Raw genomic sequence first — 27,161 nt, forward strand, 5'->3', positions numbered from 1 at the left:
AACCCAGTATTTTATAATGCATTACTTTACTTTTGTCACTGACTATCTCATTTCAGTTAAGGCAAAGTTTCTGATTGGTATTGATGATATTGTTAAAACAGTCTATGCCAGCATTGGAAAGTGGCTTATGAGGAGCAGACAATAGCGTTCTGTTTGCACTTATTCCACTAATGACCTGCCTACGTGCACTCGTGTGTGCTCGGTCATTTCGTTTCAGTGACTCTTTGTGGTCTCGTGGACTGTAGCCCACCAGATTTTTCTGTCCATGCGATTTTCCAGGCAAGAATATTGAAGTGGGTTGCTGTGCCCTCCTCCAGGGGACCTTCCCGACACAGGACTCGAACTTGCATCTCCTGCATTGCAGGCAAATTCTTTACCCACGGAGCCACCGGGAAGCCTGACCTGCCTCCATGTGGTAGCAAAAACAGAAATATTTTCCCTGACTTACCTTTAAATGGTCAGTTTTCCTAATGAACCCATCCATGGCTTGAGTAGAACCCAATGTGTTGTTCAAAGAACTGGAAGTCATGCCTTTGGTCAGGAAGACAGTCTGTGGTTTTGTTTGTGCTCCATCCTTTTCTCTGTCTTGATCTGTCTCACTCTCAGAAGAGAGGTCAGTGTGGGCCCTCTGCTGTTCTACTCTGAAGTGCTGTGACTCCGCCTCTTTGCACAGCTGTGTAGACACCTGCTTCCCAGTCATCCATCGCTACTTTGTTAATGAGTGCTTGGAAAGGCAGGAGGCTCTAGGCTTTCTCTGATCAAACCTCTATGGGAGAAGGAACACTGTGCTGGGGAGAGATTCAGGTGAGGGTCCTGTTTACACTAGAGTTTCATGAATAGTCTTTGCAGCCAAGAGTGATTTCTCAGTTGAGGTTTATGGGGAACCTGAGTCCAAGTGATATAGAAGCACGTTTGTATCTGTAAGTGATTAGGGACTTACAGGGCACAACATTTTATGAAAATACAAGGGAAGTTCTTCATTTTGATGTTGTCAGTAACTTCTCTGTGCCTTCGTTTCCTCACTTATAATATTGGAACTGTACCTGTCTCATGCTTTCTTAGTGGCTCAGAGGTAAAGAATCCGCCTGCCAATGCAGGAGACTCGGGTTCAATCCCTGGGTGGGGAAGATCCCCTGGAAAAGGAAATGCCTACCCACTCCAGTATTCTTGCCTGGGAAATCCCATGAATAGAGGAGCCTGGTGGGCTAAGGTCCAAGGGGTCGCAAGACTCCACCCTGACTTAGCATCTAAACCACCACTTCCACCACCTGTCTTATAAGGTTTTTATAAGCATTAAATGGAACAATGTATGTGAAGCTCTTTTAAGTTGGTTGTGTTGGCTCACAGTTCAGTGGGTAATAAATGCTAGCACTACTCTTTTGTTCTCTCTTTTCTCTGCCAGTTCAGTTAGTTACGTGTTAAGTGAGGGTTAGAGTCCAAAAGAGTGCTTGATTTAGTGTTAAGGGAGAAAAAGAGTAGTGTTTTCTAATAATGCATTACTTCATATCTGTTCACCAAATACTGATGATGTATAGAAATTTCCTTCCAGAATCTTCTAATGGCTCATTAGCAGAATACATGGATTTGTTTGTAATGTACAACCCCCGCAATACATTGAATGCAACCTTTTTTCTTTCAAGTTTTAGACCAGATCACATAAAGAACCAGATGATATAGTTAACTTACAGTTAGTGGCCATGATCTATGATAATTTGTTTTTATTGTGCAAAAACATACAGTCAAATTTAGGTAAGTTAAGTATGCATTTACTGTGCTACTATTATATACTCACTCTTGTTTAGTTACTAAGTCACGTCTGACTCTTTGTGACCCTGTGGACTGTGGCCCACCAGGCTCCTCTGTCCATGGGATTCTCCAGGCAAGAATACTGGAACTGGTTGCCATTTCCTTCTCTAGTATACTCCCTCTTAGTATATCCTAAAGATAAAATCACTGATTTGCATGAATATGCTAACTTAAATGGTTAGGCATAATAGACCTTAAAAAGGGAGTCAATTACACGAGATAATTTTGGCAAAAGGAAAAAGGAAACCAAAAGACAAAATCCCCCAACATAAGCTACTAAAGGTAAAGCATACTTGGGTCTGCATTTTCACCTTGAATTTTTATATTGCTTCACTTCTTTGGAAAATTGTTTCAACCTACTCTGTATTGGCTGTTAGGTTTTTAATTTTTGTTTCTTCACTTTCTCTCTTCTGTTTCTTTTTTAAAAAATTAAATTTAATTTAAAAAACTGGAAGCATAGTTGATTTAGTGTTTCAGGTGTATGGTGAAGTGGTTCATTATATACATACATACATACATATGTGTGTGTATATATATGTGAGTGTATATATATATGGGCTTCAGACGGTAAAGTGTCTGTCTGCAATGTGGGAGACCCAGGTTCGATCCTTGGGTTGGGAAGGTCCCCTGGAGAAGGAAATGGCAACCCACTCCAGTACTCTTGCCTGGAAAATTCCATGGACTGAGGAGCCTGGTAGGCTACAGTCCATGGGGTCGCAAAGAGTTGGACATGACTGAGCGACTTCACTTCATATGTATGTATATTCTTTTTCAGACTCTTTTCTGTTAGAGGTTATTGCAAGCTACTGAACATAGTTCCCTCTGCTATACAGTAGTTCTTTGTTGTTTATCTATCTTGTATATATAGTTTGCAATTTGTATATGAAAAATAGCTATTGTAAACATACTTTTACTTATTCTTTCTATATATAGTTCTTTTGAAAAATCACACAATTTGATACATATTGTTACAGACCTCTTTCACCATCTAACCCATTTGTTATACTCCTGCCCTTGTGGATGGCCATCCAGCTTGTTTCATTTTAAAATTATAGGTAGTGCTGCATTAAGTACAAAAATGATTATGTTAGACAAAGTATTCCAGAAGGATATTATATTTAGAGGGAAATTTTTTTTAGGTGAATGAGATACATTAAAAAATAAGGTTCCAGACTATGAAAAATATAGTTAATAGAATCGCTTCAACTTGGAGTACCTACTTGTTTGCTCTAAGATGTTTTCTGGTATTTAATGAAGTTGGGGGATTCTGAGGTCATATATCCTACGCTCCATTTTTATAAAAAGTTCCTGAAATGTCAGCCAGCTCCTTCTTAAACATTTTTAAGAGAGGAAGCCTTACTGCTTCACAAAGCAGTAGGAAGTTCAATAAGAAATAAAAGATCTCTGGAACTTCTGTCATCAGCACTAGGTATTCTTGCTAGGTTTATGCAAAATAGATCTAAACTCTTTTTGTCTTTTTCTGTTCTTTAAATACTTTGTGTCCTCAGGGCATCTGTTAAACTTATTTTCAATTCTGATTCAAAATATTATAACAAACTTCCATGTATTATATATCCTTCATAACTCTGTTTTCTGCAGATTTTATCAGCATAATGCACATATTTGTTAAGAAGGCAGGCTTTGGAGTTAGGTTGGGTTTTGCAGCCTTACTCTGCTATTCACTGGTTGTGTTATCTTCAGAAGATTACATAACCTTTTAAAGTCTCAGTTTTCTCATCTGTAAAATGGCATTATTGTATTTTTTCTAAAAGATAATAGGAAGAACATATTAGATATTACAAGCAAACTTGGGGGTGTGTGTGTTCATTCACTCAATTGTGTCTGACTCTTTGTGACCTTATGGACAGAGGAGCCAGGCTCCTCTGTCCATGGGAGTTTTTCAGGCAAGAATACTGGAGGGAATTGCCATTTCCCATTCCAGGGGCAAAATATCAATAACCTCAGATATGCAGATGACACCACCCTTATGGCAGAAAGTGAAGAGGAACTAAAGAGCCTCTGAATGAAAGTGAAAGAGGAGAGTGAAAGGCTGGCTTAAAACTCAACATTCAAAAAACTAAGATCATGGCATCCAGTCCCATCACTTCATGGCAGATAGATGGGGAAACAATGGAAAGAGTGAGAGGCTTTATTTTCCTGTGTTCTCAAATCACTGCAGATGGTGACTGCAGCTATGAAATTAGAAGATTCTTGCTCCTTAGAAGAGCTATGACCAACCTAGTCAGCATATTAAAAAGCAGAGACATTACTTTGCCAACAAAGATCCATCTAGTCAAAGCTATGGTTTTACCAGTAGTCATGTATGGATGTGAGGAGTTGGACCATAAAGAAAGCTGAGCATCGAAGAATTGATGCTTTTGAACTGTGGTGTTGGAGAAGACTCTTGAGAGTCCCTTGGACTGCAAGGAGATCCAACCAGTCCATCCTAAAGGAAATCAGTCCTGAATATTCATTGGAAGGACTGATGCTGAAGCTGAAACTCCAATACTTTGGCCACCTGATGTGAAGAACTCCTTAGAAAAGACCCTGATGCTGGGAAAGATTGAAGGCAGGAGGAGAAGGGGATGACAGAGGATGAGATGGTTGAATGGCATCACTGACTCAATAGACATGAGTTTGAGTAATCTCTGGGAGTTGGTGATGGATAGGGAGGCCTGGTGTGTCCATCGTATCGCAAAGAGTCGGACACAGCTGAGCGACTGAACTGAGCCGAACTGATTCAGGGGATCTTCCTGACCTAGTGATCGAACCTGTGTCTCTTGAGTCTCCTCCATTAGTAGGTAGATTCTTTTACCACTGCGCCACCTGTGTAAAAATGTAAGTGTTTAGTAGATGGTAAGGGTAGATAAAATGAATTATCTTATGTTTGTAAATTACTGATTAAAAAACTAGGGAGGAGGACTTCCCTGGTGGTACAGTGAATAAGAATCTGCCTGCCAGTGCAGGGAGCAAAGGTTCCATCCTGGTCTGGGAAGATTCCATTAGCTGCAGGGCAGCTATGTCCATGCGCCGCTGCTGCGGAGCCCGCATGCCGCCAGGGCCCTCGAGCCACCACCACTGAGCTCACCTGCCTCGAGCCTGTGCTGAGCAGCAAGAGAAGCCATTGCAATAGAAACCCTCACACTGGAACCAAGAGTAGTCCCTACCTGCTGGAACTAGAGAAAGCCCACACACAGCAATGAAGACCCAGTGTACCCCCGCCACACACACACACACAAATTAGGGAGGAAAAGACCATCTTGGAGCCCTGAAGATAGGTCTTCCAGGTTAAGTCAATCCATTAATCAGAACACCCTACTACTACTATCCTCTAGGTTGCATTTCTTGAATTTGTACATAAACACAGGATTCACTCACTGATTCACCCTCCATTGAGTAATATGTGTAGCATTGTTGTCCAGTGCACTGAGGACCAATGAAATTTAGTAGTGACCAAGAGAGAGCTGTGGTTTCAGTCCTCTGGAGAGAAAAGACAGAGAATGAGTGAGTAAATGAGTCTGCCTGTTGCGTTGCTGGCAAACCTTGTGGCTTCCCCCTGTGGCTCAGTGGTGAAGAATCCACCTTCAATGCAGGAGACTCAGGAGATGTGGGCTCGATCCCTGGTTGGGGAAGATCCCCTGGAGAAGGAAATCTCAGCCCCCTCTGGTATTCTTACCTGGAGAATCCCATTGACAGACTAGCCTGGTGGGTTACAGTCCATAGGGTCACAAAGAATCAGGACACGACTGAGACACTGATCTTGTTGCCATTGAAATTTTAACTCTTCCTAAAAAAGAGAATCATGTTAGTTCCAAATAACTTGTTCATGATGAATACTTGTTCATGATGAAAACAGCTTCTAAAAATAAGTGTTTGTTTTTTAACATTTTATTGTGCTTTGTTAGAGATTAACATTAAACTTGTCAGCGTATTATTATTATTATATCTGGTAATCAATATTCTTCTCTTTGTGAAGGTTAGTGTGTTTTAGCTTCTTTATGGGCTGAGTGACCTTCAGTTTAACATTCACTTCCAGGGTCCCTGTCTCCTTCTAAGTGAAGATAATGTTTCTCAACACATTAGATTTGAGGCATGGATCACATTCCAGTATGGGTGCAGAAGAAATCTGTGACCTTTCAAAGACTATCCAAATATAAGGTGATATTACAGCTCTTTGCTCTTGTATTTTTATCATCAGTTTTAAGCTGCAAAAATGTTATTCCCAGTCTTTGCCATATTCCCTTGATAGTCAGTGGGCAAGTCTCCTGTTGTTTTTTTTCTTAAGCCGTGCATGCTGTTTCCCCCTCCCCCTCACGTTTACTATTATGTTGTTATTTAAACATTCCCCTCTGTCCAGCATTATTTTATCCAGAATGGTTAGGCTTCTCTGCTGGATTCAGAGAACAGTCCTCCTGTGAAGGCAGGCAGACCTCTTCTTTCAGGTTTCTCAGTGTCACGTTCAGCTGGCACCAGAAATCAAGCTTCTGCTTGTCCCCACATCTTTCAGTTTACTCAGCAGGGTCTGAAGTCATGGGAAAGTATGCTTCAAGCTGCACTGGTATTCTTCAAGCATTCTTGGTTGTCTTTGGCCCCAGAAATCTCAGAACCTCCTGTTTGGACTCCTGAAAGAACGGTTTCTCTGCCTCTTCTTTAAGCAAGTCTCCTTTGTCTGTTCTTCTCATCCCTGACACTTGCTGAATCATCTATGGTTCTGAGCAGCTTGCACATCTGGGGTGTCAAGTCAGCTCTTCTCTGTGAACATCACATAAACAGAAAACGGTGATGTCAACATTTCAGGTCCTTCTCGTGTTGTACTGGTTGTAGTCTTGTGATGAGGGAGGTTGGGGTGAAAGATGGAGGACGCCCCACTCCTGGGGCTCTTAATCTCGCTGGGGTGACAGTGCATATACACAGGTGAAGTGAAGTGAAGTCACTCAGTCGGGTCTGACTCTCTGAGACCCCATGGACTGTAGCCCACCAGTCTCCTCAGCCCATGGAATTTTCCAGGCAAGAGTGCTGGAGTGGGTTGCCATTTCTTCTCCATATGCACTAGTACAGTGATTTATGTTAAAAGATAACAAGTAAATGCTTTATGCAGACTCTGCTTTGTACCAGAATATGTTCTGGATCAGCATTTTTTTCCAGTAAGCGTATAATATAACTCGGGTCATCATATAATTTGCTGTTCAAACCCTAACACTTGGAGCATGATGAGAAAAGTTCTTAATAATGGAGAATGTATAACAGGCTTAAGCTAAAACTGTCCTAGGCAAATTGGGATTTATCTGGTTAAAACCAGAGATAAACAAGGACTCAAGCATCCAATCATAACCTTAATCAGAATGATGCAGGAAGGAAGACCTAGCAACTCTAAATCTGTAATTTAAGTAAAGAAAGTGAAGTGAAAGAGAAAGTCAGTGTCTGATTCTTTGTGACCCCATGGACTATACAGTCAACAGAATTCCCCAGGCCAGAATACTGAAGTGGGTAGCCTTTTCCTTCTCCAGGGGATCTTCCCAACCCCAGGGATCGAACCCAGGTTTCCCGCATTGCAGGCAGATACTTTATTTATTTATTTTTTCCATTTATTTTTATTAGTTGGAGGCTAATTACTTTACAGTATTGTAGTGGTTTTTGCCATACATAGACATGAATCAGCCATGGATTTACATGGGTTCCCCATCCCGATCCTCCCTCCCACCTCCCTCCCCATCCCATCCCTCTGGGTCTTCCCAGTGCACCAGCCCCGAGCACTTGTCTCATGCATCCAACCTGGGCTGGTGATCTGTTTCACCCTTGATAGTATACTTGTTTCAAAGCTGTTCTCTCAGAACATCCCACCCTTGCCTTCTCCCACAGAGTCTTGCAGGCAGATACTTTAAATAAAATGAAATATTATATTGTACACTGAGTCTCATAAATGGACAAAATTAGTTATGTATAATTAAAAGTAAGCCTTGAGATAAGAAAGTGTTTAGATATAAAAATATGATTTTGCTGTATCATAGGTTTGTCTTATATGAAACTAATACGATGCTTCCTATGATAGAGATTAATGAGATTATTAGTTAAAAATAGTTTACTTCTTTGATTTTAGTGAATTTTTAAAAAATGATATGGCTTAAAGATCTCCAGTGTCTTCAAAAGGCAAGCTATCTAGGGAAGTTTGAATAGATATCCTTTTTTTTTCTTTTTTTTCGTGAATTTCTCAGAGACAACAAAGGATGTTAATTTGTCCCCATTTTCATCCATCTGTCTTTCTGTTCATTCTTACATCCTTCAAGTCACCAGGTATTTACTGAGTACTTGTTGTGTGCTGAGCCGGAGATACTGGAAATATAGTCATCGGTGGGATGTGGTATCTTCCCCTTTGTGCCTGATTGTTTTTCTCTCTGTTTCAGCTCTTTGTTTTCTCATCTCTTTGGTTCTCTTTCCATTTCTCTCTGAAGCAAAGTCTATATAGGCCCCTCAATTTATTTGGCAAAAGATTTTTACTGTTCAGTCAAATGTAAAAGTCTTAGTACAGCAAGACAAATATGCATCTATGACCCATTTACTAAAAAAAAATACACCTCGGGAAAAGAGATTCCAAGTTAGCAGTTGAAGAAGGGAGTGAAGCTAACACAAGTTTCCAGTAACCTGTAGTAATTCTGGTTAAATGTCTCTATACTTTTGCATTTCAGTTCTGCTAATGTTACTTTACTCTGCTTTTCTTCTCTTCAAGAGGAACCCAGATGATTATAACAAAGTGGATTTGATGTCTAAGATGAGCATTCAAGGAATGGAAAGTATTTAAATAGGGCTGGAAAAGTGATTGCAAGTTAGGGACTGGGGGTAGCCATTGGTAATGGCAAGAGATGTGGCTCAAGAAGTAAGCAAGTCTTAGAGCTAAAGGCATAGGGAAGTCTCTTAAGGTTTGTTTGTTTGTTTTTTTAATCAAGGGAGTAACATTATCCCATTTACTTCTTGGAAAGGTTGTTTGTAAGAGAGATAAGTATGATTTGTGATAGGATTGTGAAAGTTTAGAAATCTCCTGGTTAGTTACCCAGACTAGGAGATGGTGAAAAGTGTATGGACTCCAAACAACAGATTTTGTGGTTGAATGTGGGTGCCATGCGTTACACATTGCTCTGGGTTTCCGTTACTTGCGTGTCTTGAGGACTGTGGTGACATTAACTGAGCAGTGGGGAAACTGCAGGGTGTTAAGCAGGTCTTCACTTAAGGCTTTGGGTACAAATTTGAACAAATCCTTTACAATTATGCAGTGGAAGTGAGAAATAGATTCAAGGGACTAGATCTGATAAATAGAGTGTCTGAAGAACTATGGACGGAGGTTCGTGATATTGTACAGGAGACAGGGATCAAGACCATCCCCAAGCAAAAAAAAAAAGTGCAAAAAGACAAAATCGTTTTCTGCGGAGGCCTTACAGAGAGCTGTGAAAAGAGAAATGAAAGGCAAAGGAGAAAAGGAGAGATATGCCCATTTGAATGCAGAGTTTCAAAGAATAGCAAGGAGAGATAAGAAAGCCTTCCTCAGTGAGCAATGCAAAGAAATAGAGGAAAACAACAGACTGGGAAAGACTAGAGATCTCTTCAAGAAAATCAGAGATACCAAGGGAACGTTTCATGCAAAGATGGGCTCAATAAAGGACAGAAATGGTATGGACCTAACAGAAGCAGAAGATAGAAGAGGTGGCAAGAACACAGTAGAACTATACAAAAAAGATCTTCATGACCCAGATAATCATGATGGTGTGATCATTCACCTAGAGCCAGACATCCTGGAATGTGAAGTCAAGTGGACCTTAGGAAGCATCACTACAAACAAAGCTATGGAGGTGATGGAATTCCAGTTGAGCTATTTCAAATCCTAAAAGATGATGCTGTGAAAGTGCTGCACTCAATATGCCAGCATATTTGGAAAACTCAGCAGTGGCCACATGACTGGAAAAAGTCAGTTTTCATCCCAATTCCAAAGAAAGGCAATGCCAAAGAATGCTCAAACTACCTCACAATTGCACTCATCTCACATGCTAGTAAAGTAATGTTCAAAATTCTCCAAGCCAGGCTTCAACAATACATGAACCATGAACTTCCAGATGTTCAAGCTGGATTTAGAAAAGGCAGAGGAACCAGAGATCAAATTGCCAATGTCCGTTGGATCATGAAAAAAGCAAGGGAGTTCCAAAAAAACATCTACTTCTGCTTTATTGACTATGCCAAAACCTTTGGCTGTGTGGATCACAACAAACTGTGGAAAATTCTTAAAGAGATGGAGAATACCAGACCACCTGACCTGCCTCCTGAGAAATCTGTATGCAGGTCAAGAAGCAATAGTTAGAACTGGACATGGAACAACAGACTGGTTCCAAATAGGAAAAGGAGTACGTCAAGGCTGTATATTGTCACCCTGCTTATTTAACTTTTATGCAGAGTACATCATGAGAAACACTGGGCTGGAGGAAGCACAAGCTGGAATCAAGATTGCCGGGAGAAATATCAATAACCTCAGATGTGCAGATGACACCACCCTTACACAAGCTGGGAGCTGACTGTGGCTCAGATCATGAACTCTTTATTACCAAATTCAGACTTAAATTGAAGAAAGTAGGGAAAACCACTACACCATTCAGGTATGACCTAAATCAAATCCCTTACAATTATACAGTGTAAGTGACAAATAGATTCATAGCTGTATACTGTCACCCTGCTTATTTAAGTTATATGCAGAATACATCATGAGAAATGCTGGACTGAATGAAATATCAATAACCTCAGATATGCAGATGACACCATCCTTATGGCAGAAAATGAAGAATTAAAGAGCCTCTTGATGAAAGTGAAAGAGGAGAGTGAAAAAGTTGGCTTAAAGCTCAACATTCAGAAAACTAAGATCATGGCATCCAGTCCCATCACTTCATGGCAAATAGATGGAGAAACAGTGGAAACAGTGGCAGACTTTATTTTCTTGGGCTCCAAAATCACTGCAGATGGTGACTGCAGCCATGAAATTAAAAGACTCTTGCTCCTTGGAAGAAAAGTTATGACCAACCTAGACAGCATATTAAAAAGCAGAGACATTACTTTGCCAACAAGGATCCGTCTAGACAAAGAAAGCTATGGTTTTTCTAGTAGTCGTGTATGGATGTGAGAGTTGGACTATAAAGAAAGCTGAGTGCTGAAGAATTGATGCTTTTGAACTGTGGTGTTGGAGAAGACTCTTGAGAGTCCCTTGGACTGCAAGGAGATCCAACCAGTCCATCTTAAAGGAAATCATTCCTGAATATTCATTGGAAGGACTGATGCTGAAGCTGAAACTCCAATACTTTGGCCACCTGATGCGAAGAGCTGACTCATTTGAAAAGACCCTGATGCTGGGAAAGATTGAAGGCAGGAGGAGAAGGGGATGACAGAGGATGAGATGGTTGGATGGCATCACTGACTCAATGGACATGAGTTTGAGTAAACTCCGGGAGTTGGTGATGAACAGGGAGGCCTGGTGTGCTGCAGTCCATGGGGGTGCAAAGAGTCGGACATATCCGAGCAACTGAACTGAACTTCTAGAAATTATCAGAGTAACATTTAAAATTCTCTTACTGAAAACTTTGTTGTGAGCATTTGGTAAAGAAATACTTACCACAACTGACTTTTATAGTTAATTTCCTGTGCTTTCTCCGTCTTTCCTAATGACAGCAGGAATCACCTTGCAAAGAGGTAGAGATCACAAAAAACAGCCTTAAGTGAGAGAGAGAGAGAGTGCTGGTGACCGAGGATGGCATTGACTGTTCATTGTATTGGTTCATAAACCTTTCGCCTCCATCACCCACTGGCAGAAAGCCTGAATGGAAGGAGAAGGGGAAAACCTTAGCTTACAGTTGCATAACATCCTGATTTGGAGAGTTCTGGGGTCGTAGTTGCTACTGGGTTCCAGTTCTAGTTCTGCTACATAACTAACTGTGAGATCTTGGACAAATTTTTTTTCATCTCTTTGTGTCTGTTAATTTGTTCATCTGCAAAATGGAGATAATAATGGTAGTAACCTCATTTTAAAGTCTTCAGTTATTATATGTGGCACTGTTACTATAAATGGTTTTCTTTCAGCAGATGGAATGAGCAAAGCCTCAGGTAATGGGCAGCATCTTAATAAATGCGAGGACTAATGGAATTATAATGATGTTTCTGTCCTGTATCCATGAGTTTAGACTCATTAGGGAGCACATAGCATATTGAGTGGGTCCTTGTAATCTGTTCATTCTAAGGAGAACATGTCCTAGTGGTAAGAATGATAAGTGGCAGTGAGGAGAATGCTAAGAATAGCTTGCATGTGGCGTCCATATCCACCTGATGAGGTATGGACACTTCTTGGTCTCCCTTTTACCATTGAGGGAGACAGCCTGGCTGTTCCATGGAATAGCCACTCAAGACAAGCAGCCAGTGAGTCCTGGAGCTGGGGTGCAATCCAGCTGGCTGAACGTGAGACCCTTCGCCGCTTAGTCACCACCCTGGTTGCCTCTGCAGTGTGTTTAAATAGCCCCTGTTCCCTCAGCAGCCCCCTCACAGAAGAGCAGAAACCGGCTACGTTCCATTAAAGGTGACGGGTCTCAGGGTGTGAGCCTTCAGACCACACAGTGGAGGAGAGCGTCACCCTCTCTTTCCTGTCTCCCGGCAGGTACCAGTTCTTCCTGCAGGTGAAGCAAGACGTCCTTCAAGGCCGCCTGCCCTGCCCCGTCAGCACCGCTGCCCAGCTGGGAGCGTACGCCGTCCAGGGTAGGCTTCGTTTTGGCGGGCTTGCCTCCGGGGTCTTGAGAACGATGTTTGGATTTTTCTTTTTAAGCAGGTTTATAAACTAAATGACACTTTGCTGCAAAGAAATCGAATTTAGTCAGAATTCCAGCTTTAATCAGCATGCCTTCAGAAGAGGTAGATTGCATATCCCTGATAGTAGGTCCCATGGAGTTTTAGTCATAGGAGTGGCGTTGATTCTTGAGTCAATGGAGAGTCTGAAAATCTGTTCTATTCTACATTCTGCCTAAGTTGATCAATCCCTCATAGCTGCTGTGTCTCAGAGATCCCACTGATTTCGAGCAGCTGCTGTGAAGATTCCACAGGGGCAGGTGCCATCACCAGTTTAGTGTGTTGCCTACAGTCAACACCCATTGTCCATTAGCCCTTGGCATCAATATGGCCGCCATATTGAGGGGGCAGCTCCAGGTTGCATTGTCATTTTGGAGGCTGAAGCTGAGTCTGTCTTCTATTTATAATTACTGAGCCCCTTCAAGGAATCAAGCTAGGTATGGGGTGATGAGACAGTATGTTCCTTGCCCGTGTAGGTCTTGCAGACCAGAAATAGTCTAGAAAAAATAGTCCCAGAAAAATGCTGTGTAAATGAACTGGGGAACTGGGTTGGGCTTGGAAGCTGGATTAATGTAGGAAGAATTTTTATAAGCACAACATAGTGAATTCTCTGGTTTCATTTTGTTCTTTGTGTAAACTGTAGTGGGGTTATGTGCAACATCATATTCTATTTCCATGACCATTATTTGGGGCAAATATGTTTTGAACCACATGCTTTATCTCTTGATGTCCTTGTCAGAGAGAGGATCTGGTTGTTTTTCACCTCAGGCCTTTCCATTATATGTGCTTTAAATTCTGTTTACAACATTGTACTTCATATAAACTGGTAAGGCTAAGTTAAATGAAAATGATAGTTGTAGTCTCACAGAAAGCAAAAATGTTATGTTTTTTAGATATGATTTTGTTGATACTCTCTATATATACTCATCAGAGTTGTTTTAAACTAAAATTAGTTACCTTATATAAATTTATTAATAAAGCATTTGAAGAAAATGTTTAAGCATGATAGAAATACTTTTATTCTTGTATTTTTAGGTATTCCATTTTCCTAAAATGGAAAAAAATTACATTTTCTCTTTTTTTAGCTGAACTCGGAGATTATGATCCATATAAACATACTGCAGGCTATGTGTCAGAGTACCGATTTGTTCCTGATCAGAAGGAAGAACTTGAAGAGGCTATAGAAAGGATTCATAAAACTCTAATGTAAGAAGCACATTTTATTAACAATAATCAGCATGTTGTATATTAGAGCCTCAGAACTTCATTTTAAAACTGAAAGTTTCTATTCTCTGACCGTTATGTCTTTATTTCACATACACACACCCCTCCCCTCCCCCAGCCTCTGGTAACTGGCATTCTAGTCTCTGTTTTCATGAGGTCTCCTTAATTCCACATACACAGTATTTGTCTTTATCTGTCTTATGTCAGTTAGCATTATGTCCTCACAGTGTATCCATACAATTGAAAATGGCTAAGAGATTAGATCTTAAACCTTAGCACAACAAAAAAGAGCCATGCTGTGGTGGTGATCATTACACAATATGTATTTAAATGTATCAGATCAATGTTCTACACCTTGAACTTACATAATGTTATGTGTCAATCATATCTCAATAAAGCTGGAAAAAAAAGAATCCCACTTTACATTGCCTCAACGATCATCTTATACTATTGACAGGCTTAAGAAAAGTTTCTTATTCTATGTTTGAACATTTTTTCTTTTTAAAGATTTTTGGTGGTTTTTTTTTACTGCTTATAACACTAAAATGCTCATAGGAAACCCTGACAATTTAAAAAGGAAAAAAATAAATGTAAAAGAGTAAATCCTAATACTTAAAGTCAGTATATTTTTAGTCAGTGGCCTTTCATAATTTCCCATAGAGAAAATTTATTTTGTATGAAAATTTATTTTATATAGAAAGTTTATTTTATATAGATTTATGTATGTATGAAATGAAATACATAAATGTATGTATGTATGAAATGAAATACATAAATGTATGTATGTTTTAAATGAAATATATAAATGTAATGATGTATGTATGACATACATAAATGAAAGCATTCTATACACGCTATATTTTACAATTTTATATTTTTTTTCAGTCATCAGTACCTTGTGAAATTAATATTTTTAAACTATGAATACATTTTATAACCACAAAAGCCTTCATGTATTCTGGATTTGCTGTCTTAAGTATGTAAATTCTTCACAGTTACAAGCAAACCCTATTCAGTCTTTAGCAATGAATCTGGAGATCATGACACCAGTGTGGCTTTTAACACCGCATGCAGTTCTGAGAAATATACACACTCCACTAGTAGGATTTTCAATTAATGACCTGCAGCATTGAAGTTATAATTTAATTATAGTTATTTTGTGAAATTTCCTATACTGATTAACTTTGCCTTTATTGCCTCTTATGTAACTTTCCCTCTTGAATTTGCTTGGTTTCAGAACTACCATACTTAAGAGAAAAAAATGTAGACTTAATCTGGCCAGCAAAAAAATGTTTGCCTAAAGGATTTGTTTCAATGAGTAGCAGCAGACGTTGCAGTCAGAGAAACCAGGCTCTCCACCTTGTATCCTAGTTTTGTTCTAGGGTCCTGCATCATAAGGTCTCACTGAAATGAGTGCTGAAAGAATGCCTGTTACAAAATTATGAAGGGCAGTGTATTTGGCACATTCTGAGAATACTAATTGTTCTAGGAGTTCTCAAGTACAATTAAATTATGTTTTGAAATTATCAAGGAGCTTTGGCAAAGCACCTTGTCTGTTTTATGTGATGGCATTGACAGCCTGGTGGTTACTCTTAAGAGGCTAAAGCTCAATCAGTATTTGGTAGCTTTTTTGTGTCTAATTTGTGGTAAACATTCTTCATAGATTTCAAAAGTATTACTTTGCTGGGTTTTCCAGAGTACCATGGCTGAAACATGGGATTGCCTTGAAGTACTTTTCAATATTTAAAAACTCCTTTTGTTAATCATTAAAAATCTCTTTTCTCACTCTCTCTCTCTCTCTTTCTGTCACACACACACAGAGAGTTCCACTTAATCCGTGGGGATTCTTGGCAGATGCTTATCCTCATTAGGAATGAATGCTGTTTTCTGTATATTATCACCGATGAAGAGTTGGGGAAGATTTTAAGAAAAGTGACAAGCATTTTGTGTTAAGAAAGTGACAGATACTTTTGCAGCTTCTGAAGAACTGCACCTGTGCTCAGGAAACGCTGCTGGGCCTGGCTGCTTGTTGAGGAGTCCACACTCTTACTCCCACCACTGCTTTCCTCTGCTTGCTTCCCGATGGAGAGCTTCTGGAGCATGGAGACATTTTACTCTTTGCAAAGGGGTGTGCTTTTTAATTTGAGTGCTTATATGCTCAATAATCTCTTTGGGATTTCTGAAACTGAGGCTTTTTAATTATGTGGAGCTGTTGGAATTGGCTATAATGGGCAAAACTAGATTTGGTAAATGAAACTTACAGGTATCACCTCAAAATATAAAATTTTGTCACCAGGAAGGCAGGAGGCTTCTTGAAATATGAAGGCTTAAGTTTGCATTAGCACAAAGAATTATTTATTTTCCATTGAATATAGTGAAAATGGTTTATATTCCCTGTGAGCACAGTAGCTGTAAGTAAAGTAAGGCTGTTTTGTTTTTATGCTGGGTGCAGGGGTCAGGCTCCTTCTGAAGCAGAGCTGAATTACTTGAGGACTGCCAAGTCCCTGGAGATGTATGGTGTTGACCTCCATCCTGTCTATGTGAGTAACATTTAATTAACACAGAATATTTTAAGCTGATGACATTTTCTTAAAAAGTCACTGAAACTCCCAAAGGAAAGCAGCAGTCCTGTTGTTTAGTGAGCAGAGGATACTTTTCCATCTGAGTTTTTGAACATAAAGAATCTTTTGCGTCGTTTAAATCCTAATGAGTTTTGCATAAAAGTCTGTGATTGTATTTCCGTGTATAGAAAACAATTAACTGGCTTGAAAACACAATCTGGATAATAATTCCAGAGGGGTTAGCTAAATGTCAAAACAGTTTTAAATTAGTCTATAGTTGATTATATTAGACAGGAAACAGGAGGATTTTCCAAAAATAGAGTTTATGGCTGAAATGCATTCATAAAAACACCTGCATGGCAAAGTAGACTTTAGGCAGCAGTACATGTATAACTATTGGTGGTTTTATGTTGGATGTTCAGGTGTTATCAATATTAGGGTCTGCCTACTGTAGTTATTGCCATTGCATAAATAGGAACATTTCTGCAGATTGTCTTCTGTGGCTGATGAAAGCTTTCTGAATAGGATCAGTGGACACTTTCACTAAATCTGCACTGAGTTTTCTGGATCAGGTCTTCAACTCTGAGACACTTTTCTAAGGTTACCAATTGGTTCTTCTATGCCCATGAGACTGGAATGTCATTGTCTTTGATTTTGTGAGTTTAATTAGCAATAAACAAATTTGATTATTTGAGAAAATGAATCAGATGTTTTATTTACATGAAGTGAATTACTAAAGAGTGTATGTGGATTGAATGCTTGTAATTGAATTATGGACTCAGAACTCAGTTTTTAAGAAATCCTGATGATACTTACTGTAATGCAGGCACTAATTGATGTATTCATTTTGTAATATGTCTTTTGCTCATAAGAGTCTCAGAGTTTCCCAAAACAAATCATTTCATATTATTTGTAAAAAACTAGAAGCATTCCTGTGTATACTGTTAATATGGCAATAAAAGTTACATATTTGGTAGAAGTAGTTGTTCCCTGATAAATTATAATCTAATCTCATTAAACCATTAAATGCTCCATCCTCCTGTCCTTTAAAACTACTTCTAAAACTTTGTGAAATAGTTCTCTTTTTCTCTTCTTGCCACATTAATCTTGTTAGGTTTTCAGTTTTTTAAAAAGTATATTTTATAGGGAATGTATAAAGAGGGTCTTCTGTAAAATACCTCTCTACATTTGTATAATGTTCATCCTAATTCAAAAACCAAATTTTCTGTGGGAGGTGGAAATTTATGGCAAATTAATCAGATTCATTAGTATCTTCCATACATTGCTTTAAAATTGAATTGAATAGAACTAAAAATAGGTTACAGCTGATTTTCTTTGAAAATATATTTATCTTATGTTACTAGGGAATTTAACTTTGCAGGCTGTTATTTGACTTTAGAATCGAAAAAAGATGAATACAAACTCAATTCCCTGTCTGATATGCACTCTGTGACATTTTCAATTAGAATCACATTTTCTTACTTGGGATTTGTTATTGCCCAGAAATGAAAGGTTTCCAGTCTTTACCAGAAGAGATCGTATGTAAAAATTTTTGAGCAGTCTTAAGTCACGAATGAAAATAGAAAGGCGTATGCTGGAGACCTCAGAAAATCATGCAGGTGACTGACTGAGGTTTCTGGGGAGGATGGTGGTGAACCAGGCCTCATGATTGTCCAGATCGGAGAGTAAGATCAAGATAAGTCCTTGAAAAGGGCCCTTGAGGGCAGCCAGTGGTTGTCAGTTCTTGGCTACTCAGGAGAATCACCTGGAACATTTATGTGTTTTTGTTACCTGAATTCCATCCTTACAGATTCCCATTTAACCTGTTATGATGGTACCCAGGCAACAGCATTTTAAGGTCCATGGGGGATTCCAGTTAATATGCAGCTAGGGTTGGACATCACCATAGAAGCAACATGAGTGAATCAGTCACTGGCCTGATTGGTAGGTGGTCCAGGTTCTTTTAATGAACTGAGGTGACCAGTTAGAATACACTAAAAACAGTTTTCTTAAAAACTTTGGGGAAAAATGAGCAGCAAGTTAGGTACCATGATAGCTTAACTAGCTTTCTAAGCTCATGTCTTTGAAAAACCAGATCCAGTATTTATGCAACAGATAATGTGCATATGGCTAATTACAGTTTGACAGTCTTTACATGAATAAATTTATGGTTACAAGCATATGTTTGTTTTTGCAGGGAGAAAACAAATCTGAGTATTTTTTAGGATTAACTCCGGTTGGTGTTGTTGTCTATAAGAATAAAAAACAAGTGGGAAAGTATTTCTGGTAAGTTTAACTTGAGGGCAGAATTGGTATTAAAGTTGTGCACTGTATGTATTGGGCTTATGGAACTTGAATGTCATTGAAAGTGTCGGGGAATAGCAAACAGACATTTCCAGTGGTTGATAGTAAATGAGTGAAATTGGGTAAAAGCTTTCTTCTGGTTCATCTCAGTGTATATGTTCTCTGTAAATTTCAGGTATTTTGATCCTAGACTCTCTTGTCCATGGAGGCTGTATATAGTAGGATTTCCTATCCATTCCAGTGTGTGCTGGGGAACTGTGGGCCGGGACCGCTCTGAGTTCTGACTCGAGATGAGGAAGGATCTGAGCGAGATTGGGGAGCCCATGGCATTACACGGTGTCTGGAAGGGCTGCACTGCCAGGGCCTGGGGGTGCCAAGCTCGTCTGCATTCACTGGAGAAGCCCAGGAGAGTGAGAAGGAAGTGTGTTTAGGAAGGTGTCCAGAGCAAAGAATATCCAGGGAACTCTGTACAGTTACGGTAGCAGCCTAGGAAGGGGCCAGTGGGAGCAGTCTTTTTTTTTCCACTGGATAGTTCTCTGAATTTCTGATTAATTCTTAAAAGCAGCAGTAGCACCACCATCTGCTTTGTTTTTCAGGCCTCGGATTACAAAGGTTCACTTCAAGGAGACCCAGTTTGAACTCAGAGTACTGGGAAAAGATGTAAGTTTGTGTTTAGTGCTTGGCTTCCCTGAGACGGGAAGCTTTGTCTGCTTTGTCTGCTCATTGATAACTTAGAAGACCGAGTAAAGTAAAACTGCCATGTTTTCTTCAGCTCCGGCCACATGGAACCAGGTTAATTGACTCATGTAAACAACTCCTTTTCAAGGAAGGGAAGGGGAAGTGAGTATAAATGAATGAGTTGGTAATGGAGAAATGTCACTTCAGTTTTAACTAAGGGAAGAAAAAAATAACCTTTGTAGGGCACAGGAGAGAATAGGAGGTGATTATCATTATTCATTCTTTTAGTATTGTCTGTGAAGGTAAGATTCATGTAATCAGAAGGGTGCAACCTTAATGCAGGACCAAACATGTCCTAATTTTGTCTCAAAGTCAATTGAACAATCTATAGGAAGTCACACTTCTGTTCTTTCCCTAGTTGAGCATGGTAGGTAAACCAGATGAGAAATTCTAGATGCTTTCAAGGGAGTGTAAGCCAAGGGTGCAGAAATGCTGACCGTCCTGCTGCAGCTTGGCAGAGACCTCCAGGACTGCTTGGGTAGTAGGCACAGGATTTGTTAGAGCCTCAGGGTGCTCTCGTGCCTCGACACGTAGTTTTAAGGAAACCGGGCAAAAGAAGACAAGAATATGAAAGCTTCCTTTTAATCTCCCTGTGAAAGTAATGCTTCCTTGAAGTGCTGTTACTATAATTCATGTTTATGGGATATGCAGGTGAAAATATGATGTAGGAGAATCCACCCTTCTGTCTCTTTAATACTAACTTTATGCTGAACAGAATTTAAGTGAATGCTGTTGAATTGACTTTCTAATAAGATGCTTGTAAAAAGAGGTAAATACAATCTGCTGATGCAGCCACGAACTAAGACACAGAAAGAAAAGTGGCTGCAACCACAGCTGGAACATAATATCTGGCTTAGTGTCCTGCCTGCAGCAGGTGCTCAGTGAATACTTGTCACCTGGTCAGTGAACTGGTGTACTGGGCTGGTGGGCTGCCAAAGCAGAAAACTTGGTACTGCTGTTGGTTCTTCTCGAAAAAAGTGCAGTGATCGCTCCCAGAATCGTGTGACGTGCTATCAGAGTGTTCAGTGGGAATGCGATAGCAGGAATTCCCTGGCAGTCCAGCGGTTAGGACTCCACACTTCCAGCTGCTGGGGCCTGTGTTCAGTCCCTGATCGGGGGAACTGCAATTAAGACCTCACAAACTACATGGCCTTGAGAGGGGAAAAAAAACAAAACATGATAATAAAATGGTAAGACTTTCATGGAAACATTGCTGTTATTCAAAGTCATTTTCCCATTGAGACCTAACATTCTTGTGAATGAGGTCCTTTGGTGGACTCTTTGTACATTATTACCACACTGCCCTGTAATGCCTTCTGCTGCCTTGAGATAAATGTTAGGTAAAGTTGCAGCTAACTTGAACTTTCAATTTCTTACATTTCTTCATTATTAGGCGAAAACAACAATAAAATCGACGTCAGTGTGTGACTTTTTGTTTTTTAATGGCAGTCTCTGGGGGTGGCCTGGTTTCCTACACACACAGCTCCGGCCCTGTGCCCTGGCACTTCTGAGAAAGCGTGACCGTTTGTCACTGTGTGTCCTGAGGCACTATGCGCTCCTGGCTCTGTTAGTGGCTGTGGTCTTTAGTGAGGTGACAGAGCAGGTCCCCTGTAACTCATGCTTGAATCAAAGGGATTTAAATTTTTGTTTTACACATGAAAAGATGCTTAACATCGCTCATTATCAGAGATGCAAATAAAAACCTCAATGAGGTACCGTCTCACCCCGGTCAGGATGGCTGCTCTCCAAAAGTCTACAAACAATAAATGCTGGAGGGGGTGTGGAGAAAAGGGAACCCTCTTACTCTGTTGGTGGGAATGCAAACTAGTACAGCCCCTATGGAAAACAGTGTGGAGATTCCTTAAAAATGACCCAGCAACCCCACTCCTGGGCATACACACCGAGGAAACCAGATCTGAAAGAGACACGTGTACCCCAATGTTCATCGCAGCACTGTTTACAATAGCTAGGACATGGAAGCAACCTAGATGCCCATCAGCAGACGAATGGATAAGAAAGCTGTGGTACATACACACAATGGAATATTACTCAGCCATTAAAAAGAATGCATTTGAATCAGTTCTAATGAGGTGGATGAAACTGGAGCCTATTATACAGAGTGAAGTAAGCCAGAAAGAAAAACACCAATATAGTATACTAATGCATATATATGGAATTTAGAAAGATGGTAACGATGACCCTATATGCGAGACAGCAAAAGAGACACAGATGTAAAGAACAATCTTTTGGACTCTGTGGGAGAAGGCGAGGGTGGGATGATTTGAGAGAATAGCATTGAAACATGTATATTATCATATGTGAAACAGATCACCAGTCCAGGTTCGATGCATGAGACGGGGTGCTCAGGGCTGGTGCACTGGGATGACCCTGAGGGATGGGGAGGGAGGTGGGAGGGGGTTCAGGATGGGGACACATGTACACCCATGGCTGATTCATGTCAGCGTATGGCAAAAACCACTACAATAGTGTAAAGTAATCAGCCTCCAATTAAAATAAATTAAAAAAAATAAATTTTTGTTTTATTAAATAATACATTAACCAAAGCCCACCATTTCCTGAGTATTATGGCTTTGCAGAGTCTTGCTCCTTTCTCTACTAGGCATCTCTTTGTGATTTATATGTTAGAATAAAGTTGATTAATATGGAGGCCTAACTGTTAATCACAGATTAAATAAGCCCCCTGAAACCTATTACCTGGAACAATAATCACCATCAATTTGAAAAATGATTGAGGGCCTTATTCTGCTGGTTTTCTGGTCGACTGCTCTAGAGACTTAACTACGTATGTTAAGTGCTGTTAGGGCCAAATTAAGAGATTGAGTTCCCAAAAGAATAGCAATGTCCTGTAGATAAAATATTTTCCTGGGATCCCACTGTGCCACTAATGCTGTCCAATTCCACTTTTAAATATTAACTGTGCCCAACATAACACATTGACATATTTTAATATTAACAATATTTAATGTGTACTGATGATCTGTCTATATATTGCTTTGCAAATAGCAAATAGCTGTCTGTAACTAAGTACTGGTTTTATAAAAGTTTATCCCTCTGACAGGTTCAGAAACTAATTAGTATAAATACTTTTATGCATTATTTAAGCTTCCTAACAGGTACTATGGTTTAAAGAAAAGTCTTACATGATGATTGTAGAAATCTGGGAGTTACACTATGAAAAAGAAAATTTAAATTATCTAATAATTTAGATTTCAAAGGTAATGATTATGATTTTACTTTGGTACACTCTCTCAGATTTTTGCCCCATTAGAGTGAACATTTAATATATGTATATAGGCATGTATATATGTTTCATCTCCATGTGGTTTTGTACACAGTTTTTATACTTAATAGCATATCACAAAGATTTCTCCTTTTTATCATATATATTCATGTTGTACCTGCATAATGTTTGGTTATGTGTTTTTTCTTAATGTTGCAGTTAACATTTATTTCCTCCTCTTATATCTCATAACTTTTTTTTTTGCTGATAGAGGTGAAAGCTATGGAATTTTATGTTTATTTCAAATATGGATGTTTTGTTGAATTCTTTTGTTTTAGTCAGGAGTTTTAATTTGATACATACACCTTTTATAGCTATATAGTTATATCAGTCACAGGTAAAATTAGTTTATACTCTTGTTTCTGTTATTTAATAAACTTTTGTATTTTATAGTATTGGTCACAAATTCTAGAAGAGTGTCAAGTGATCTAGCCATATAAAGAATTCTTGGTTGGTTTTTTATTTTAATGAAAACACCACTATTGTTTTACAACATGTATGTTAGCTCTTGGTTTTAAGAATGTGTTCATTACCTGAGTTTACATTTTTTAAAAGTTTGGATGAAATGCTTGATTTTCACTGAATGCCCTGAGAGCCAAGATTGCAGCTTCTTCACTCATTCAATAAGTAATGCTGATTTCAAAAATCCAGATGAGAGAAGATAGTGACTTGGACCAGAGTCATAGTATTTCAAGTGCCGAGAAGCTGTTGGATCTGGGTGCAGCCACATGGTTTTATGGATGTGGGGAAATATGACTTGGTGACTTAAATGTGTTTGGCACCAGCCGCAGCAAGAATGGAGCTGCCATCAAGGGAGGTGGGGGAGGCTGTGAGTAGAGAGGCTTGGGGAAAATCAGGAGGCCCACTGTTAACATGTTGAGTCTCAGATGTGTGGTCGATGTCTAATTGGGTACCTTTGGGAGACATATAGGAGATAAAGTTAACATGTTGAATCTCAGATGTCTGATAGATGTTTAAATGGGGACATTTGGGAGACATATATAATAACATTCTTTATATTAATAGGAGGTAAGGTTGTTTCTGATTGGTAGCAGATTGAATGATTTGTGAAAATAGGGAGGAGTTTAGGATCATACCCAAATTTCTTGGTTTCATTAACAGGGGAGAATGTAGTCTCCACAGTAGGCCCAGAAGTTGGCATGTACTAAGCACATTGTTGAATAAACGGGGAAAGAAATGATACTGTGATTATATTTACATGTAATACATTGCGGAACTGACCTCAGCTAAACCCACCCAGTGTGACAGGATGTAGAACCAAAAGGTTTCTGGCAGCTCTGGCCACAAGTAATGAGAACAACTTGGCTGAACTCTCTGCCTGCTTTTGGAAGAGGACACGGGAAGTGATGGTGGCCAGGAGCTGACACTGTTGGTCAACAAGCCCAAGAGGTCTTGGATACACAAGCTAGGCATTCCTTTCATGCTTTAATTAGAACTACAGAGTTTTATTTATTTATTTTTTAAATTTTAATCAATTCTTTTTTTTTTTTTAAATTATTTATTTATTTTACTTTACAACATTGTATTGGTTTTGCCATACATTGACTTGAATCCGCCATGGGTGTACATGTGTTCCCCATCCTGAACCCCCCTCCCACCTCCTCCCCATCCATCCCTCTGGGTCATCCCAGTGCACCAGCCCCGAGCATCCTGTATCATGCATTGAACCTGGACTGGTGATTTGTTTCACATATGATAATTTACATGTTTCAGTGCCATTCTGCCATATCATCCTGCCCTCGCCTTCTCCCACAGAGTCCAAAAGACTGTTCTATACATCTGTGTCTCTTTTGCTGTCTCGCATATAGGGTCATCGTTACCATCTTTCTAAATTCCATATATATGCATTAGTATACTATATTGGTGTTTTTCTTTCTGGCTTACTTCACTCTGTATAATAGGCTCCAGTTTCATCCACCTCATTAGAACTGATTCAAATGCATTCTTTTTAATGGTTGAGTAATATTCCATTGTGTATATGTACCACAGCTTTCTTATCCATTCGTCTGCTGATGGGCATCTAGGTTGCTTCCATGTCCTGGCTATTGTAAACAGTGCTGCGATGAACATTGGGGTACACGTGTCTCTTTCAGATCTGGTTTCCTCGGTGTGTATGCCCAGGAGTGGGATTGCTGGGTCATTTTTAAGGAATCTCCACACTGTTCTCAATAGTGGCTGTACTAGTTTGCATTCCCACCAACAGTGTAAGAGGGTTCCCTTTTCGCCACACCCTCTCCAGCATTTATTGTTTGTAGACTTTTGGATAGCAGCCATCCTGACTGGCATGTAATGGTACCTCATTGAGGTTTTTATTTGCATTTCTCTGATAATGAGTGATGTTGAGCATCTTTTCATGTGTTTGTTAGTCATTTGTATGTCTTCTTTGGAGAAACATCTGTTTAGTTCTTTGGCCCACTTTTTGACAAACCATTAGCCAGACTCATCAAGAAACAAAGGGAGAAAAATCAAATCAACAAAATTAGAAATGAAAATGGAGAGATCACAACAGACAACACAGAAATACAAAGGATCATAAGAGACTATTATCAGCAACTATATGCAAATAAAATGGACAACTTGGAAGAAATGGACAAATTCTTAGAAAAGTACAACTTTCCAAAACTGAACCAGGAAGAAATAGAAAATCTCAACAGACCCATCACAAGCATGGAAATTGAAACTGTAATCAGAAATCTTCCAACAAACAAAAGCCCAGGACCAGACGGCTTCACAGCTGAATTCTACCAAAAATTTAGAGAAGAACTAACACCTATCCTACTCAAACTCTTCCAGAAAATTGCAGAGGAAGGTAAACTTCCAAACTCATTCTATGAGGCCACCATCACCTTAATACCAAAACCTGACAAAGATGCCACAAAAAAAGAAAACTATAGGCCAATATCACTGATGAACATAGATGCAAAAATCCTTGAAAAATAAAAACCGTATGATTATCTCAATAGATGCAGAGAAGGCCTTTGACAAAATTCAACATCCATTTATGATAAAAACACTCCAGAAAGCAGGAATAGAAGGACCATACCTCAACGTAATAAAAGCTATATATGACAAACCCTCAGCAAACATTATCCTCAATGGTGAAAAATTGAAAGCATTTCCCCTAAAATCAGGAACAAGACAAGGGTGCCCACTCTCACCACTACTATTCAATATAGTTTTGGAAGTTTTGGCTACAGCAATCAGAGCAGAAAAATAAATAAAAGGAATCCAGATTGGAAAAGAAGAAGTAAAACTCTCACTGTTTGCAGATGACATGATCCTCTACATAGAAAACCCTAAAGACTCTACCAGAAAATTACTAGAGCTAATCAATGAATACAGTAAAGTTGCAGGATATAAAATTAACACACAAAAATCCCTTGCATTCCTATACACTAACAATGAGAAAACAGAAAAAGAAATTAAGGAAACAATACCATTCACCATTGCAATGAAAAGAATAAAATAGTTAGGAATAAATCTACCTAAAGAAACAAAAGACCTATATATAGAAAACTATAAAACACCGATGAAAGAAATCAAAGAGGACACAATAGATGGAGAAATATACCATGCTTGTGGATCAGAAGAATCAATATAGTGAAAATGAGTATACTACCCAAAGCAATCTATAGATTCAATGCAATCCCTATCAAGCTACCAACGGTATTTTTCAGAGAACTAGAACAAATAATTTCACAATTTGTATGGAAATACAAAAACCTTGAATAGCCAAAGTAATCTTGAGAAAGAAGAATGGAACTGGAGGAATCAACCTGCTCGACTTCACTCTCTACTACAAAGCCACAGTCATCAAGACAGTATGGTACTGGCACAAAGACAGAAATATAGATCAATGGAACAGAATAGAAAGCCCAGAGATAAATCCATGCACCTATGGACACCTTATCTTTGACAAAGGAGGCAAGAATATACAATGGAGAAAAGACAATCTCTTTAATAAGTGGTGCTGGGAAAACTGGTCAACCACTTGTAAAAGAATGAAACTAGAATGCTTCCTAACACCATACACAAAAATAAACTCAAAATGGATTAAAGATTTAAATGTAAGACCAGAACCTATGAAACTCCTATAGGAGAACATAGGCAAAACACTCTCCGACATAAACCACAGCAGGATCCTCTATGACCCACCTCCCAGAATATTGGAAATAAAAGCAAGAATAAACAAATGGGACCTAATTAAAATTAAAAGCTTCTGCACAACAAAGGAAACTATAAGCAAAGTGAAAAGACAACCTTCAGAATGGGAGAAAATAATAGCAAATGAAGCAATGGACAAAGAATTAATCTCAAAAATATACAAGCAACTCCTGCAGCTCAATTCCAGA

The 27,161-nt window shown here is 39.2% G+C and overlaps 1 protein-coding gene across 1 annotated transcript in view; it reads left to right on the forward strand.

The window, feature by feature from the left end:
- Positions 1-27,161, forward strand: part of EPB41L4A (erythrocyte membrane protein band 4.1 like 4A) — a 265,318-nt gene that overhangs the window by 148,675 nt on the left and 89,482 nt on the right. The window contains 5 exon segments of the mRNA XM_070462355.1: positions 12,476-12,573; positions 13,746-13,866; positions 16,337-16,424; positions 18,643-18,731; positions 19,346-19,409. Coding sequence (XP_070318456.1) covers positions 12,476-12,573; positions 13,746-13,866; positions 16,337-16,424; positions 18,643-18,731; positions 19,346-19,409 — 460 coding nt within the window.

The sequence above is a fragment of the Odocoileus virginianus genome, unplaced genomic scaffold (genome assembly GCF_023699985.2).
Source record: "Odocoileus virginianus isolate 20LAN1187 ecotype Illinois unplaced genomic scaffold, Ovbor_1.2 Unplaced_Scaffold_3, whole genome shotgun sequence".
NCBI lineage: Eukaryota > Metazoa > Chordata > Mammalia > Artiodactyla > Cervidae > Odocoileus > Odocoileus virginianus.